This window comes from Episyrphus balteatus, chromosome 1 (assembly GCF_945859705.1).
Source record: "Episyrphus balteatus chromosome 1, idEpiBalt1.1, whole genome shotgun sequence".
NCBI lineage: Eukaryota > Metazoa > Arthropoda > Insecta > Diptera > Syrphidae > Episyrphus > Episyrphus balteatus.
The window spans coordinates 12,237,024-12,255,837 of record NC_079134.1 but is presented as its reverse complement, the minus strand read 5'-3'; the positions used below and the strand labels follow the sequence as shown (position 1 = coordinate 12,255,837).

General features: G+C 33.6%; 1 protein-coding gene across 1 annotated transcript in view; it reads right to left on the bottom strand.

Annotated features, from left to right (window-relative positions):
• LOC129906655 (TNF receptor-associated factor 4) overlaps nt 1-18,311 on the bottom strand; it is a 33,750-nt gene extending 15,439 nt beyond the window's left edge. Inside the window, exon 1 of the mRNA XM_055982490.1 lies at nt 17,761-18,311. Coding sequence (XP_055838465.1) covers nt 17,761-17,994 — 234 coding nt within the window. The 5' untranslated portion in view covers nt 17,995-18,311. The remainder of the gene's footprint in view (nt 1-17,760) is intronic.
• Nucleotides 18,312-18,814: the final 503 nt, after the last annotated feature.

The following is an 18,814-nucleotide window of genomic DNA, read 5'->3' as shown; positions in this document are numbered from 1 at the left end:
TCGGCATCCTTGGAAAGGTGATCTGGTTTACGGTGGAAGCGAAGCAACCGATCTTGTATGCGCGCGTACAGAAGAAAACATTGTGGAATGTGGGATGTTTCCTCATCTTTTTTTACCCACTTCTGCTATTTCGTTAGATTTTCTTCTTTCGGGCTAGGAAAACCAGTACTTTTGTGTCCATTTCAAAGGAAAAATCAAAGAAAAAAAATATAAGCAAACCGCTCCTCTCTTATACTTGAATGTTTACGTAATAACTCCCGTACACGTCGTCGATGTCGTTGTCGTTGTTGTCGGTCGTCTTAAGTTTTTATTTTTGTTATTTCATTTTTTTTTTTGAAATGCTTCCTCTTACTTTGTAAATGGCTTGATGGTGGTTTGGGTTTTAAAAGACGAGACATATTATAAACGTCCACACATGGTTATTTGATCATTTTGTATTCCATGCATTGCACTATGGATGGGCCTGCTGATGATGGCATTGCTATGCGATGGCGGCATACAGTATTAATGTTTCTGTTTCCGTCTAACATAGGAATGTAATGAGTACACACAATGGATAAAAAGATAGATTACTTTGTATATACAAAACCAATCGAAAAGGGGGTTTGGTTTGGTTTATTGTGTTGTATTTCTGTCAACACATTCCTTCTAGTCCTGGTTTTTTTTGTTTAAGTGATTTTCAAGTGGATCGTGAGGTCTTTATACAAAAAGAATAGGTATACACACTAACCGATCCTGGTGAAGGAGCGGGTTATTTGTTTGCCAGACTTCAAAGTGACGATTTAGGGTGGATTTACATGACATTACGAAATGTAAACATAGATAAAAAGGATTGGAAAACGTGCGCGTATCAATAACGAAAATGAAATGCACTTGAAACTGTCTTGGGGAAAAAAAGGAATCAAGTGTATTGTACACTCTTGATCAGACTTAACATTTATCGTGTTCACTGGCAATTACATTTGTGTATTTTAAGCCATCTAATACTTAAAACCTAAAAAAAAAAAACAACTGGCGCCCGACGTGAGACTCCCAATGTATTTTCTGTTTTTCATTACAATGATAAACATTTGTTTTTTCTTCTGAACACTCATAATAGCTATACAAAATAAACTGTTAAATATTTAAAAAAAAGATGATTCAAGAAATTAATTGGCGCCCAATGTGAAGCGTTATTACGACTTTCACTATATTTGAAGGTTGAAGTGAGTGTTCCAACGTCTAAAGAATTCTTTCATTGCTAAAAGGTTCTAAAATGTGAAATTTAAATGACTTTTAAATTAACTAACAAATAATGAAATTAGTTGGCGCCCAACGTGAAGTTTTTTTTTTAAATATTTTTTTATTCCTTAGTTTACATTTAATAAAATGTAAAATGAAACGTGTAAGAGATCATTTTATTACTATAATATTGTGAAATCTGCAAGTTCCGACAGAAAAATTCATAAAATAAACTGGCGCCCAACGTGGATTTTTTTTTTATATTTTCTTATTTATTGAATTAAAATTGATGGAATGCAAGCCCAAACGTGTAAGAGAGCATTTCAATGCTTAAAGATAATTAAATGTGAAAGCTAAACAATTTAAATCACCAACTCATTCAATTAATTGGCACCCAATGTGAAGCTATTTATCTAATTTGAATTCTGTAAACCACATTTAATGTAAATATGCAATATTAATGCAAAGCACTGCTCAAATATAACTGAATGTGAACAGTTTAGCAATTAAATACAAGTTCCTTTTTAAAAGAAACACTCAAAGTAAATGACAGCTAGAAAACCATGTGAATTTTTAATAATAAAATAAAATAAAAATGTATCCTTTTTCTCATCTCCACATCTTCTTTGTCCGTTATCTCCCCTCTTTTCTACCCATTAACACAAAGTTCTCATCACATAAATTGCATTCTAATCTGCCACCTAACTGTTCAAAATTTATCATTTTTCAAGACATGCTTCCGGTGCGTTTGTCTGGCCTGGGCACACACTGGATGGGCATATAACACACACACAACTCATGATCAATTAAGATTCAATCCAAGAAATTTGATAAACATTTACCACTGGGATGTGTGTTGTGTCCACATTGGACATTCCTTATGTCTTTTTTCATTTTTCTCTTCTTGTCTTCTGCAATAATTGTGCATCGAAGACGAACGACACACTGTTATATTAGTGATGTGTGTCACGTTCAAATTGTCATGACTTTTAATTACATAGAAAAAAAAAACTACAAACAATTCATATACAAACATAGTAGAAATAAGCTATGATATTAACCATCATTTTATTGTTACAGAAAAGGCTTTAGTATTGTGATATTTCTTAAAGTCTGATTATGATACTCCCGTGGGTGCAATGGCTTCTTTTTTTTCGCTGAGCTTAGTTGTATTTTTCTTTCTCTAAAACCCACATTCGGTTGCTTTTATGTTTATTGTTTTTATTATGAATGAGTGAATTTATTGCTTCCACAAAATTGTTGACATCGCCAACATAACACAAAACCATCATAAAAAGTATAAAAAAAAGTAGTAGAGAAACTCTTAAAATTAATGTATCTGTTGGGGCGTAGGCGTACCTTTTGGTTTTTCTTTTTTGATTTCTCCTTTTTCTTTTCAATTAAAAGAGTTTCCTTTTCTCTTTCTTTAATTTAACTTTATTTTGTTATTATTTTACTTCCACTATTAATTATAAATTGTTATAATTTTCCTTTATAGTTTTAAGTTTTTCTTTTTTTTTTGTTTAATTATGTAGGTACTACTTGTGTGGTGTGGTGGTGGCTGGTTGACGTTGAATATGGAATGAGAGAATGACAACTTTGAATGGATGCGAGAATGAATGTGATTGAATGGCTTTTTATTGTTGAAGTTGGCTGCAATGTTCAATTTTTAATTCGGACCGGGAGGAAACGAAACGTGGGTGTGTTCGAGAATAGGGAGAATTTGCGTTCCGCAATTTTCCGTAAAACGGAGTACGCAATTCTCCCTAAAAACGGAGTACGTTTTTCACGTAGTCGTTTGCTTCCCCCCGGTAGAACGTTCTGAATTGAACATTACCGCCCGCCTTGCAACCTTGCAACTATAAAATTAGCTAAAACAAACCACCAACACACCAGAACAAATGATGAAGAGTTAAATTATTTACTTTTATGACTTAATTCAATTTTAATAAAGAAATTAGTAAATTTGGAATGATACAAGAATTTTAATTTGCAAAATTAAAAGTACGAGATACAAATTTTATCCCTATGCTTGAAATTTCGGCAGGCAATAACTAAAAATTATAATAAATGTATATATAGATGCGAAAATTCGAGCTCCTTACCATACCTTCCCTATATAAATTCATATATTTTTGTTTTTTGTTTTTTTTTTTTTTTACGAATGGTAAGCAATTTTCCTTTATCTCTTTTACGAATTTGTTTTCATTATACTCAAATTCATCTATATTTAAGAAAAAATCGTTTTTCACTTTACTTTTGAGGTAGAAGGATGCAAATTTTGGCAATCGAGCGCGTGATTATTCCCTTTTCGGTTCGAATTTCCGCGACGCGAATTTTGTTATCATGTCCGGCGTGCACGTTGATGACTCTCCCAAGGCGCCACTCGTTTGGGGGCAAATTTTCATTTCGTATAATGACGAGATCGTCAATTTGAACATTTCTTTCGGGATACTTCCATTTATACCGTTTATGGAGTTCCTTTAAATATTCCTCTTTCCAACGTGCGCTTAGTTGATGATGAAGAATTTGCAACTTTCTCCACCGATTTATAATACTTAACGATTGATCTGAATATGACGGTTCGGGCAAACCATTTAACACTCCTCCAGTGAGGAAATGACCAGGGGTCAGTGGGACGATATCTGACACATCTTCAGACATCGGTGACAAGGGTCGCGAGTTCAAAGTGCATTCAATTCGGGTAAGCAAGGTAGTAAATTCTTCGAATGTGAATTTTTCATTACCTGCTACCTTCCTGAAATGCCCTTTGAAACTCTTGACCCTTGACTCTTTTTACCAGATTTTTAACCTGCGGAATCCAATATTCCGATCTTATCATGCGCATCATGATTTGAATTTCACCATGTAGTGAAAGCTCGTGAATGTATTGTATATAAAGTTGAACAAAAAGACATTTTACGGGAAGAAGTATGGGGAATTTTTCGTTATACGATAAAGTTGACAAAGCTAATCTCCCATTCGCACGCATGACACCCTTGTCATCAATAAAGGGATTGAACTTTCCTAACCAACTTTTCGACTCTAAATGTTTTCCCTGTATTAAATCACCATATTCTTTTTTGAAATATTTTTGTTGTGTGAAGACAATTAACGTTTGTTTGGCTAAATTAAATTCTTCATATGAAAGTTCCGGAGAAGAATATTTTGTACCTCCATGCCTTTTAAAAGAGTGATGAAACCGCTCCATGTAAGCAAATACGCACACAGCCTTAGGCCAGTTCGAAAATTTAGCTAAATCTTCCTCGAAGTCCTGTACGACCTGTTGTTTAAACGACTTTACCTTTTTCACTTCTAGATTTGACTCATCAACTGGTTCAAGCTTGGTTTGTGGCCAAATTGATTGAGGTTTCAATAACCAGTGGGGACCATTCCACCACAAAGAGCTTTCTCTTAAATCCACAGGGGATACTCCTCTCGTGGCTAGATCAGCTGGGTTTTCACCCGAAACTACATGCGACCAATCCGTCACCGCCGTATTTTTCAAAATTTCTGCTGTTCGGTTTGCCACAAACGTTTGCCATGAACATGGTTGTTTTTGAAGCCAGGCTAAGACTATAGTGGAATCCGTCCACAACTTAACTAATGAAACATTTTGAATTTGAAGAGCTGTTGACAATAAACTGATCATTTTAGATAGAAGAACTGCCCCTTGCAACTCTAGCCTTGGTAACGAGATAGTATTTACTGGCGCTACCTTTGATTTCGCCCACAAGAGATGGGAGGTAATTTTATCTTGTTGTTGCACTCGTAAATAAATACATGCCGCATAAGCCTTTTCGGACGCGTCACAGAATCCGTGGATCTGTGAAACAGCGTGCGGAGTGTATTCCACCCATCGTGGTATGCTTACATTTGCAACCTCGGGCAAACTTGCCACAAAAACTTTCCAACTCTGTTCGGTGGTGGGAAGAAGACAACTATCCCATTCAGTTTTATCCTTCCAAATTTGTTGCATCAGTATTTTTGCTGTGATCACAATAGGGGCCAACCACCCTATAGGATCATACAATTTTGCAATGACGGATAGAACTGAGCGTTTTGAGAAAGAGTTAGATTGTGGTATTGATTGTACCGAAAACGAAAATGTATCTAAAGTAGCTTTCCATTTTATGCCAAGCATTTTTACAGAACTTTTATCATCAATAGTTAGGAAATCTTCGTTAAGAAGTGAACCTTTAGGCAGAGGACTCAGTAACTCCTTCGCGTTCGATGTCCACTTTCTTAAATTGAAACCGGCAGACTTTAATACCTCAATTAATTCGAATTGAGCTTCTACCGCAGTGGAAATGTCATGAGCCCCTGAAAGAACGTCATCTACAAACAACTCGTTTAAAAGAATTTTTGATGCTAGAGGATGAGACCGATTTACTTCCTTAGCCAACTGATGCAAAGAACGAATTGCTAAATATGGGGAGCAGGAAACCCCAAATGTTAGTGTTAACATTTCAAAAACGCTTAGATCATCTTTCGGGTTCTGACGAAACAAAATTTTTTGAAAAGGCGTTTGATCGGGATATATTTTTATCTGTCGATACATTTTTTCGACATCACTGTTGAACACGTACTTATAAAGCCGCCAATTTAACATCAAGAGTGTTATATCCGTTTGAAGTGCCGGGCCTGGATACAACAAATCGTTTAAACTCTTCCCGTTTGAAGAGGAACATGATGCGTTGAAAACAACGCGAACTTTTGTTGTTAGGCTTTCCGGTTTAATCACTGCATGATGTGGCATAACATATGATGTGCCGTTTTCGCAAACCTTATCCGCGGAATCACTTGGTTTCATATGCCCTAAATCAATATATTCCGAGAGCACCGAATCGTACTCATTTTTAAGTATGGGACTATATAAAAGACGCTTTTCATTTCGTAGAAATTGACGTTTTGCAATTTCATACGAATTTCCTAACCCTGGACTTTGAAAGGAATCGTCTTTAAACGGTAGCCTTACAACAAACCGACCCGTTTTATCTCGGTACGTTGTTTTTTCGAAAAGATTTTCGCAGAATTGTTCTGCGGCCGTTAAAAATAAGATTTGTGGAAGCTCCTCAAGTTTCCAAAATCTTTGGATTTCTTCATCCACCGTTACCTCATTAAAAAAAGACAGCGATCGAGTATATTCGATATTATTTTGAGAAATGGGTGGTTCCAAAGGACCCAGCAATACCCATCCGAAAACTGTGTTCTGAGCCATAATTCTTTGAAAAACATTAAATTTTAATCCATCGCGAATAATAAGTGGGTATAAATCTGCACCGATCAGTAAATCAATCTTTCCACTTTGATTGAAACAAGGGTCCGCTAAGGGAAAGTCAAACAAATTTTGAGTATTTCCAATATCAATGGATATGGAAGGCAAACTGTCCGAAACCGTTTTAAGGACAAGTGCCCGAGCGGAAAGTGAAAATTGTTTATCGAATTTCGATCTGAGAGTGAATGAGCACATTTTGTTTGAAGTTGCCGTTACCGAGGAATTAACGCCTGCAACCGTTGCCATAACCGATTGAACGGGCAGTTTTAACTTTCTTTGAACTTCTTCGGAAATAAATGAGATTTCCGAACCCGGATCAATAAGCGCCCTCCACTCAAAATCAGTGTGATGGTGATGAATCCGAATCATCGCAGTAGCTAAAAGAGTTGTGCGTTTAGTTTTGGCAAAAAATGCTTTTGCCGAAACATTGGGGCTTTCTTCCGTATTTGAAAGCTTGAAATTTGAACTGTCCCTTGGTACAGTATGTTGTTGGGCATTTTGACTTGCAGCTGAAGTTGAATGAGTGGACTGTATTTGTGGAGTAAAGCTCCCCGAAGGAGATTTGTCAAAATGTAGCAATGAGTGATGTTTTCCCTTACAGTGAAAACATGTACTTTCACTCTGGCAGGCGGTTACCAAGTGACTGAATGCTAGACAATTATAGCAATATTTTAATTTCCGAATAGTGTTTCTCCTTTGAGAAACGCTCATTTTCAAAAAATCTGGGCATACACGAAGTGCATGAGTCCCCTTACAAACTTTACATTGCGAACTAACTTGAGCGTGATGTGTTCGAACACGTGGAAATGAACTTGAAGATTGCTGTTTTGAACCCGAATTTTTCAAAACTTTATCTTCTTTGTTCATGTCTGAAACGTTATCTAGGACCCGGTACCTATTTGTGATAAAAATGTTCATTTTTTCCCATGATTGAATTTCCTTTGGATTCGCAAGTGATTCTTCCCAAAGGGATAAAGTCTGTGGTGGGAGACGAGACGCACAAACGTATGTAACCAACGCATCCCACTTTTTCACCTCAATACCATACGACTCTAAAGCTATAATAGCTTCATTAATATTGCTCTGCAATTCCTTTAATGCATCTGCCGATTCAACCGTTATGCGCGCCTGACCAAGCAAAATACTTAGATGATTATTCACTAAAACCCTTTTATTTTCGTAGTGTTCTTTGAGAGCTGCCCAAGCAGCCTCGAAATTATCATCTGTTATCTCAAATTTAGAGACTATGCTTAAGGCATGATCTTTAGTTCGAGCACGCAAGTGAAAAAGTTTTTGAACGGGACTTAACCTTGCGTGTCGAATGTAAAGTGCCGTAAACATGTCTCTAAATGCTGGCCATTTGAGAAAATTGCCACTAAATATTTCCGTTTCACACGGCGGAAGATGCATATGATGCTTTAATTCGACATTATCACTCTTTTCGTTATTCGATTTTAAACTAACCTCTTGGGGCCGCGTCGCCTCCAAAATATCACTGAGAAATTCAATATATGTGTCCGAAGAGTTTCTATATTTTGCCTTAACCTCAGGGAGTGACGCGATGAGAACGTCATCAGCGGCCGCCGCACTTATATATTCACTGTATGCTTTCTTAACATCAAGCCAAAGTGCTTGAAGTTCAACCCGATAAGCTTCAAAAGCCGATTTTTTTAGTTCTCTAGCAGATTTTCCTTTAAATGACGCATGTAAATCAACGAGCTCATCGCATGCCAAAATTAAAGCCTCCAAACTCATTTCAAATGAAAAAGCAAAAACCGCGTGATAATCTACTCAACAAAGAAAAATGCCTACCACCCAAGCGTATCAATTTTACCGCTTCTTACTGTATTTAAAACGTACCAATTTTTACCGTTTGTAAATACCCCACACAATATATATATATATATGTATATAACGTACCAATTTTTACCGTTAATATACATATATCCCTTTTACCGTATTAATAAGCGCACTGAATTTTCGCACAAAATACTTTCAATGAAATTTATTTTATAATATAAAAATCTCAAGCATATGGTAAAATATTGTAAATGTACCTGTACAAACTCAAATGTATGATGGCTGCAACTGATGACGTATATATGGTGAATCTGATGACGACTTTGATGAATACTTTGATGAGGACTCTTGTGATGACTTTAATGCTGATGATGATGGAGAAGCTGATGACGACGAAGATGCTGATGATGATGGAGAAGCTGATGACGACGAAGATGCTGATGATGATGCAAGACGATGAAGAAGAAGCTGGTGAAGAATGGCAATAGCAAGTCAATTTGATGAGACTCGCTCAAAAAGCGCACTCTTGGCTAGTGCACACTGCAATTGTGAAGAGTCGCCGTGTACATGCGCTGCTGATCGTGTTCATTGGATGCGAAAATGCTGCATTCAATGAAAAAAGCACCTCACATGCAATCTGGCCAATTGATGGCCACAATTCGAAATTTTTTATTCGAAATAATTCGATGGCGAAAAAGTGTAAACCCCACACCACGTTTACTTGACCAATATAGCGCTTCGGTAATTTCTCGTGCTTCACACACGAGGTTCGATTTCCAATATGGCGCTCCGGTCGAATGGACCAAATGTTGGGGCGTAGGCGTACCTTTTGGTTTTTCTTTTTTGATTTCTCCTTTTTCTTTTCAATTAAAAGAGTTTCCTTTTCTCTTTCTTTAATTTAACTTTATTTTGTTATTATTTTACTTCCACTATTAATTATAAATTGTTATAATTTTCCTTTATAGTTTTAAGTTTTTCTTTTTTTTTTGTTTAATTATGTAGGTACTACTTGTGTGGTGTGGTGGTGGCTGGTTGACGTTGAATATGGAATGAGAGAATGACAACTTTGAATGGATGCGAGAATGAATGTGATTGAATGGCTTTTTATTGTTGAAGTTGGCTGCAATGTTCAATTTTTAATTCGGACCGGGAGGAAACGAAACGTGGGTGTGTTCGAGAATAGGGAGAATTTGCGTTCCGCAATTTTCCGTAAAACGGAGTACGCAATTCTCCCTAAAAACGGAGTACGTTTTTCACGTAGTCGTTTGCTTCCCCCCGGTAGAACGTTCTGAATTGAACAGTATCATTATCAGAAACAAAACCGCAACACGCATTTTTTTCCGCCTTGGGAGGGCTTTGGGGAAAAGGTTTTTTCTCGTGTGTGTTTTCATATTTAAAACAATGTCACAACAAAACCGCTGCGCTGCGTGGTTTAAATAATGAGAAATGGGGATAATAGATACTTTATGCGGCATGTTTTTAATTTAATACTTTCAAACAAATATGTATTAAGCTGCTCTTTGTTAAGAATGCCTTGTTTACATTATATAATTATGAATTGGAATTTTAAGACTTAATCTTGAAAAATCAGTGCTTAGTTTTTTAATAGCCGAAATCAATGCAATTCCTATCTACTTGGCCCGAAAAGCAATTGTACTAGATGGAGTAGTTAAGCAGTAGTAGTTAGCAGCCATAGAGATCAGTGGGCAACACGGATTGATTAGTTGTGTTTTGGTTCTGTTCGTTTACTTTCTTGTAAAAAAAAAAAAAAAAAAACTGTTATAATCTGTTATAAAACATTGTTAAGTTCTTCCTTTCGTTTGAAATTCATTAAATTCGAAGTGATTTGAAATGCATTTGTACTTTAAATGAAAAATAAACACTAAAGTTTCGTATCAACAGATCGACCTTAACTATCTTCTACCTTCAAGTACCCTTTCATTGTTTTATTACTTTGAAAGAATTTATCGAACTTAAGGCTCCAACACATTCCTTTCTCTCTTTCACATTTTCCATTGAATGTTCCACAGCAAACATAACAATTTCCAAGAAAAAAAAATCTATCTAAAGAATTCAGGTCCAACAAGTGTCACCTGTGGCACTCTATTATATTTTTCATGAATTTTGCAATAGAACCACAAAAAATACCTCGCAGCTCTATCTTCAACAAAGTATATCGTCGCACGATCATCATGTTGCAACATGTCACATTCAAACAGAGAGTGCCATACCGTTTGTCTTCTATTTTCATACAACCATCATCATTTTCAAAAAAAAAAAAAAGAATCACTTCAACTGAAACAGAAATCACACATATAAAAACCTGTACTGCTCCAAAAAAAAATAATCTAGGTGCGCCCCTCTTTCAATTAAATTAAATATATTTTTATATTATTTGCACATAAAATAGTAACCATACTTGCATGTATATAAAAGAAAAATATCAAATAACTATTGCATCCATACCTATAACATGAATTACGACTTCTTCAATTACGTCTGCTTATATTTTTGCTTATTCTTTATAAATTCTCCCATAACCATCAAATACAACCTCTATCCCCCGATCCCAGAAAAGGTATCTAAAATAAATCCGCAAATTTTTCATTCCAACTCGTCGTCCGTCGTCGTGGTTTTGAGAGAGGAGTTCAGGCTCAGGCAGCTGTATAACAGGCGCATTATATACCTGTATCAATAAAAATTTGTCTGTGCCCAAAGCAGTGCGACTTTAATAAACATTCACCTGCGCACAGTTAATTCTTTGGGGGCTCTACGGCGCGTATATTCATGTTCAAACATGAACAGCCAGCGAAATGCTAAAAGCCAACAGCCCAGCTTCAAGTCAATTCAAGTCAAAACCAAGCTTAGGCTATAAGCCAAAACCAAAGCCACTCTCAAGACTTAGCGCAGTCAGCTCAGCAACTAGCAAGTATAACTTTGAAATGAATCGTGTAAATTCCCACAGCCAAGCAAAATAAAAGATACAAAAAGTATCTTTTTTCCCCTCGCTCGTCTATCTATCTTATAGAGGAACTCTAGAGCCTTGTAATTTAGGTAAAGAGTTTCTCAGGCCAAAAAGTAAAGTACATTGCTACATTCATATAGTCAACACAAAACTATTGGATACTAGATATAACTGCTTTACGTGCTGGCTTGCAACTCAACTCAGAAGCAGATGCCGGTTATTTTCTGTTGTATCTTTTTTTTTTTTTTCGTATCTCTGTCTCTGCTGCGAACGAACGAGTTCAGAATCATAATCGACGAAGACCAAAAAAGAAAAAAAAAATAACAACAAACAAAACTCAAACAGCCTTGCCTCACCTTGCTCTGATCGAGTGTTGTTGTGTGAAAATGAGGTAAAGATACAACAACAACCAACTTCAGCCAGATACTTTGCTTATGTACGAAGCGACAAAATACCTGTAATCAGCTGCTCTGGACTAAATATGGCCAAAACAGGTCGTATCGAATAGAGAGAGAGTGCCTGTGTGTGTTTTTTTGTTTCGTGTATCTACAGGTTTTTCATTTCCCTGCTTTGTTGAGTATCTTTTTTTTTCTTTTCCACATCCTCACAAAAAATCAGCTGTTCTTCCGAGCTGTGTATTTCATCATTGTTTCAATTCATAAAGATACTCGATATGTTTCTATGAGGTCTTTATGTTGATGAGTAATAGAATTTCAAATTGAAATGTTGCTAGATTATGCTTAGAAGCGCTACCACCCACCTGATTAAATATTTACCAATTGATTTGTCATCCTAACCAGGAGGGAATGAGTGACACTTTCTACAGATAGAACACAGGAAAAAGAATGCCAGATGTTTGCATTTAGACCTACAGGTAGATAGTAGTAGAATTTCCTCGATAAATGAATGTTTACAAATGGAATACCACAAGGTACCAGTATTAGGCCAATACTCTTTGTTTATTGAAATAATAATAATAATCTTTATAAAAATCAAACAAAGATACTATCGGATGAGAGGGGATTTGCAGATTCTTCCTTTTTAAATTTATTTTTATATATTCGTGTGGGAATTTATATAAATTCTTTATTTAATTTGGCAGAGAAAAAGGTGACCAACAAAACAAAAAAAAAAAAGAGGAAATTCAAATTGAATTTCACACGGTAAAAATACTAAAAATAAAGAAATAACAATTTAGGATGAATTATTGGGTTCTGTTTTTTTTTCTTCTTCTTTTTTTTTCAGATACAGATACAATTTCTTTTGTTCAATTTTTTTTTCTTGGATGTTGTTGTTATTGTTGTCATTTCGAACTTAACCGCTAATTAAAATACTGAAAGAGGGAGTTTATTTTGTTATACTTAAATTTAACTAAAAGAGTTTGACATGTAGATGTGAATTGAAAGAATTCTCTACCTGTGCTCTGCGTGTTTGGAATGGATGGAATGTGCGTGAGTTGTGTAGTTGGGTAAATGGGGGCTTTTGGCAATTATCGATATAAGTAATCAGAGTATTTAGGTTTAAAAAAGGTAAGGTAGGTGGGCTTATTTAATTTGAAAGTTTTTAATTTAAATTTTTGTTTTTGTGTGGGAACTAGGGCAGTTATGGAATAAACATGGAAGTAAAGTTATTTTTTTTTTAAATGATAAAGATGTCTCTGGAATTTCACATCAAACATTAATACATTTGTCTTAAAAAAATGGTTTAAAAGAGCTTTTATTTGCGTAGAGAAAAGTATGTGTGAATTGGGAAAGACGAAGTTCAAAATCATATAAAAATGTTTAGTTTTGCGTGACGTAAAAATAAACCTTAGCTACCAATGTCATACAAATATTTTATCTACTTCCTGAATTCTTCATCGATTCTTCTTGGTTATCGATGAATAAGCCACAAACAAAATTTCGTTAAAATTCCAACGGATATTAAGGTATGTTTGATTACTCTTTTTTTTTTTTGACAGTATTATCATATCTTATAGGTATTTGTTTAAAAGCTTCAAATAAAAATGTTATATTACTTGGATTAATAAAAATTGTGATAATGATAACATTCCATATATTGTCATACAACTTAAATATTTATACGAGTACGAAGTGCACATACCACACTTTATCGATTAATTTTATTAGTTTTACTTGAATAAATAATAAATATTTTTGGTAGACTAAAAGTTGACATGGTAATTTTTTGGGGTGGCGTCATATGACCTAAATAATTTTAAATGTTGGGGGAGATTAACTGAAAGTCTTATCAGGGATATGCGATAGATACATAATATTTTATGATGTGTAGACTAGGGTGGGCCGAAAAAATCAATTTTTGTTTCTGAAGGATAGGTATTGTATGTCAAATTATGTTTTTATAAAAAGAGAGAAACATGGCTTCTAGTATTTTGCGGGGTCTCTTCCTTGGGTCTAAATTTTATGTTTGCAATTTCTAAGCAGTACACATTTTTGAAGTTATACATACCTACTTCTTTTCAGGCGTTTTGATCAGTATAAACATTGACTTTTTGACATTATGTCAAAATGACATTTGCCTATATTAACCCAACTGTTACATTTACTTTCTGAGACTTAACTTTTAGCCAAGTGGTAAGGAAAAAATCACTATTTGTCCTCTTCTAACTCATTAAATTTCTAAAAAAAAGTCAAGCGTCAAAAATCAGTGCTCAATGTTAATAAAATAGATTTCCGTTTCGGTCAAAGTCAAAAGTGACAATCATTAATTTGATGAAACTGACAGATAAAATATTTCACGGCTAGTAATCATTTTTTTTTATGAATTTATTAACTTTAGAGTTGCCAACTGTTTAGAAGATTAAAATTAATCAATTGATTAGATTCATCTTACTTCCAAAAGTCCATAGATTTAAAAAAAAAATGTCAGGTTCATCTATGTGGGGACTTTGAGACGTTTGGGAGTATTTGCTTAAGACCCCTTTTATTAATTAATTAATAACAATTTGTAAGTTAATGATTTTATTCTGAAAATAGTAAAGTAAACAACTTCACACTTCTTAAACTTAAAAAAAACTTACTATTTGCATTGCGTTATCTTTCCTAAATAAAATCAACTCCTTCTCCTTTTTGAATTTTTCTTATCAAATTATTCCCACAAATTTATTTTTATCTTCATCAGACACTCTCGAGTGCTTCTTATTTATTTTAGAACATAAAAAAAAAATACTTTTTATAATTTTGTAATCCCTTCTGCGTTACCATATGGAATTTCCATTTTCTATCTCCAAATAATTTGTGTATAGTGTAATCTAAACTCTTTTTTTTTTTTCTTTATCGGTGATAAATAAAGAAACTAAATAAATAACACAAATTCCAAAATACCAGAGATAAACAAAATCCCAATAAAGTTAAAAAGATACAAAATCTTGCAAGTACACACAACACATTATGCATTTTTTTTGGTATTGGGGTGAATATAGAATCGCCCACTTCTTGAGTTGAAGTAAAAGGTTTGGACGTAAATTTTGGAGGACGTGATTATAATCATAGAGTTCTTTTGCTTTATCTTTATAAGTTAAAAGAAAAAAAAGAGGAAAAATATGTGCATTTAATCGGCTATGATATCAATAAATTATCACACAACTCAAGTGGTCTTTAAAATTGGCTGGGCTGAACAACATTTTTCTATCAGGTCATTTTGGGCTTACGAAATTTGGATTTCTGTTTTTTGAAAAAATACAATATTTCTTAATTAATGAAAATGGAAATAATCAAGATTGATTTAAATTTTGTATTGCAATTGTGTAAGTTTAAAATATTAAAAGGAAAAAGATAAGGTTTAAACATTTTGACAAACAGATCTAACAAATTTCCTATTGTTTTATCTTAAGCCCCTGTCACACTGTTGTTGATTGAAATTAAAACAACAAAAAAAGAGCAAAATTAATTATTCAAATTGATACCAATCGGTGGCTGTAATTTTATAAATTTATCTATAAACTTTCGTGTGTAGGTTACATAAATCAATTTAAACGTAGACATTAATTACTAGGTAGAAAAAAAAAAACAACTAAATTATAAATAAAATAGTTTACCATACCTGGAGAGAAAAAAAAAATGTTTAAAATGAAATGAAAATCCCACAGAACTTTAAAGTTAGGTCTCAAGTCATTTTTATTTATTTGTTTTGTTTGATTTAACAAAACCGGATTATTAAAATTATTGTTTTGTTTTACGCTTTCTCATGACCTTTGTGTAGATAATCCTATTTTTTAATCTGAAATATCTTCTGAGCTTGATGTTTATGATTGTCTCTTTGCTAATCGCATAAATTCTCTACTGGTAAGAAGTTGATGAATAATTCAAACACAATAAAAAAATGTTAAGTAGTTTTAAAAGTCTACCACAAAATAAATACTCTATAATGGTAATTATTTAACTAAGAAGTGATTTATGTATTCCGCATTATATTCATATGCAGAAAGGGTTTAATTTAATGGAAATTCTGGATTGGAATTATGTAGGTAGCTAACCCAGCCTTATGGTAATTTAACTTTGATTTAGAGTTGAAGAAAATTATACCAACTATAGGGAACCCTATGACCTTATTGTTTGATAAGGTTCGATGGGTTTCCTGGGACATTAATTTTACGGTAATTACCGTACTCTTGGCGGCACACTCGCAAGTTGGCAGTTGACGTGTATGCAATTAAAGTTTAAATATATTGCATATCAGAACAAGAGGTCTCTTAAAATCGTAGCATTCCTAAAAGATAGATTTTTTAAGTTATACTTCTTTTGGCGAGTTCTATATGTGAGTAAAATTTACAATTAAGTGTCCATTTGTAAACTTTACTTTACATATATGGTTCTTTATGTGTCAATTTCCATTTGATACGTTATTATAAGGTTTGTTTGTTTTTTATTTTTTTTATACTTCTCAGTATTTAATAAATTCTGTTTGTTTACCATTTCGATTTTTTTTAAATTCAATTCAATCGACTTCTGCTTTTTTTCTAATGAGAAAGAAAGAAAGAAAGAAAGAAAGAAAGAAAGAAAGAAAATATCAAATGTCAACTATTATCAAACCTGTCAAAGACTTAAATTGGACCATAACTTTGACAAAAACTGACAAATAAGAAGTTAGGATATAAATTAATCAACAAAAAAGTTGCAGAATCTCAGCAAAGAAGTGTTTTATCAACTTTTTTTTCAAGATAAAACTATTTTATACATTTTTGGTTGTCCAAATGTCAGATTGAAAAATATGTCACAAGGTCGGAAAATGGATATGACACGAGCTTTACATGTGCATGGGGAATAAATAAACCATAATCATCCATTTGCATGAGTGACAACTTGCCAGCAATGTTGCTGGAATTTCACCATTTATTGACTTAAAATAACTAAAATTATGACAGTACCTAAATAGTTACCGGCAAGTGGAAAGCCATATAAATGGAACATAAAAGAACTGTTAAGCATTATGAAAACGCATTTTCTGTAGGTAACTCAAGTCAGCAAAAAATTGTTTTTGGACTTTTGGTATTTATAAGTCTATAATTATTTTAAACCGCAAAAAGTTCTTAATTTTTTCTTATTTGGAGAAATCAGCTGTCACAGATATCTAAACTACTTTGGGTTCATACTTATTCAGGAAGTTGATTAGGAACCAATCATTTTGTATTCATTCTTTTCTTAATGTCTTCTTTAAATTTAATCAAATATGTATTTTTATTACCAACTTTAACTATCTTCTACTACTCCAAGTTCGTGCATCTCATAGACATGCATTTTTGGATATTATAAACATTAAGACCTTCCAATAAGTTTCATATTTATAAAAAAAAAAGACAAACAAAATTTAAAATTCATCATACAAATTTGCCTAATTTTTGCAAATTAAGATGTATTTATTTTTTTATTTTTTTGCATTACCTAATTATAAATTCCAGATAGAAATCAAAACACACAAAAAAGAGGAAAAGAAAAAGTGAGAAGAAATTTGTATTTTTTCTATGTCTACTAACATACATAATATCTCATATCTTACAAACTAATGTCAAACTTGATTTTTTGGTATGTTTTTTTCTTCATCTCTAACGGTTCATCTCAATGTCTCAGTCTGACTCATGAATGAAAGTTAATGATATTTTTCTTCTTTATGACCACAGACCATACCATCAGTGAAAAAGAGATTGTATGATTTTGTTCTATGAGCAAAAAAAAAAAAAGAACTTTTCTTCACACTTTCATTTGTTCAATCATGATTTACCCTATAAAAAACTGTCATTTGCCATATTTTCATCCTACACGGTCCATCAAATTGACACCTGCCCTTGATTTGAGTTCTGTTTGAGTTTATAATTTGTTTGCAATTATTTTTAAACTGACAGTGACTTTTAAAAATCTGACAGCGTGAAATTAATTACAGTGGGTGGCCATTTGACAAATTTCTCAATTAATGAGGAGTTTTCATTTGCCTATTTTGTCAGTGTCAAGAAGTGTCAGAGGTGAAAAAAAATAATACTTACAATTTGTGTTAATTCCGTAATTGGTTTGTTGTGGTGATTTGTTGGCGGTGGTGATGGCGATGATGATGATGACGATGTAGAATTTGTAAGTTTATTATTCCTTGGGGGTGTTGGCGGTGGCACCGGGCTCACCTGATTCAAATTGGTGCCGCTGCAATCTTTCGAATTGCGATTTGGCGAGAGACGTGAGGGAAAACTGAGAGTTTTGGTCCACTGTGCTAGACTACGAACCATATTGTGGCTTTATTTTTAAGTTTGTCACTTGACTTTTAAAAATGACAGTTTCACTTTAAAACTTCACTATAGGGGTTATTAGTCGTATAAGAGATGTCACATACAGTTCACTAACTAGAATGTTGTTTCTAATTTTTTGGTTTCAAAATGTAAATTTTACGCGATCGTGTTTGTTTTTTCTGTTTCACAATAAAATATATAAAATTCCGAATGAGAATATCAAAAGGGAAAAGATACAACCAACTTAAATGACTGACGAAAAGCAACTGATTTCTAAAACAGAAACAAACGACAAACCACCAGTCTGTCTGTGGGTTTTGTATTTTTGCTGCCAGTCTACTGTGGCGCAAGAATGGCTGCAAAGAAGTTGTTGGTTGAATGAAATTGAAAGAAAAAAATTAAATGACAGAGATAGACACCCTCATTTATATGACATTTTATGACAGTTAGAGGGAGACAACATTATGACAAGAAAATGAATATTTTTATCATATTCTGTCATTCTCGTCTATTCGTTCAATATTTGAAAGTTACTATTTCAACTTCTTGCACATAATTCAGTCTGCAAGCTGCAAGAAATTTGTATTTTTTCTTTTTCTACCGTTGTTCGTATAATTCTTTTGTAGAGGTTTTTTGGTGTTGGAGTTGAATTTTAATTGAAATGTGTGATATTTTTCTATTTATGTCTCTTTCATAAAACATTTAAAAGAAAGAGATGGATAGTGGAATGAAATTGGCAGATGTGCAGCATTTTTAACACAAAACAACTCTGCATGTTGCAACAATACAGGGTGTCCCAAAAGTAATGGATCAAACGAAA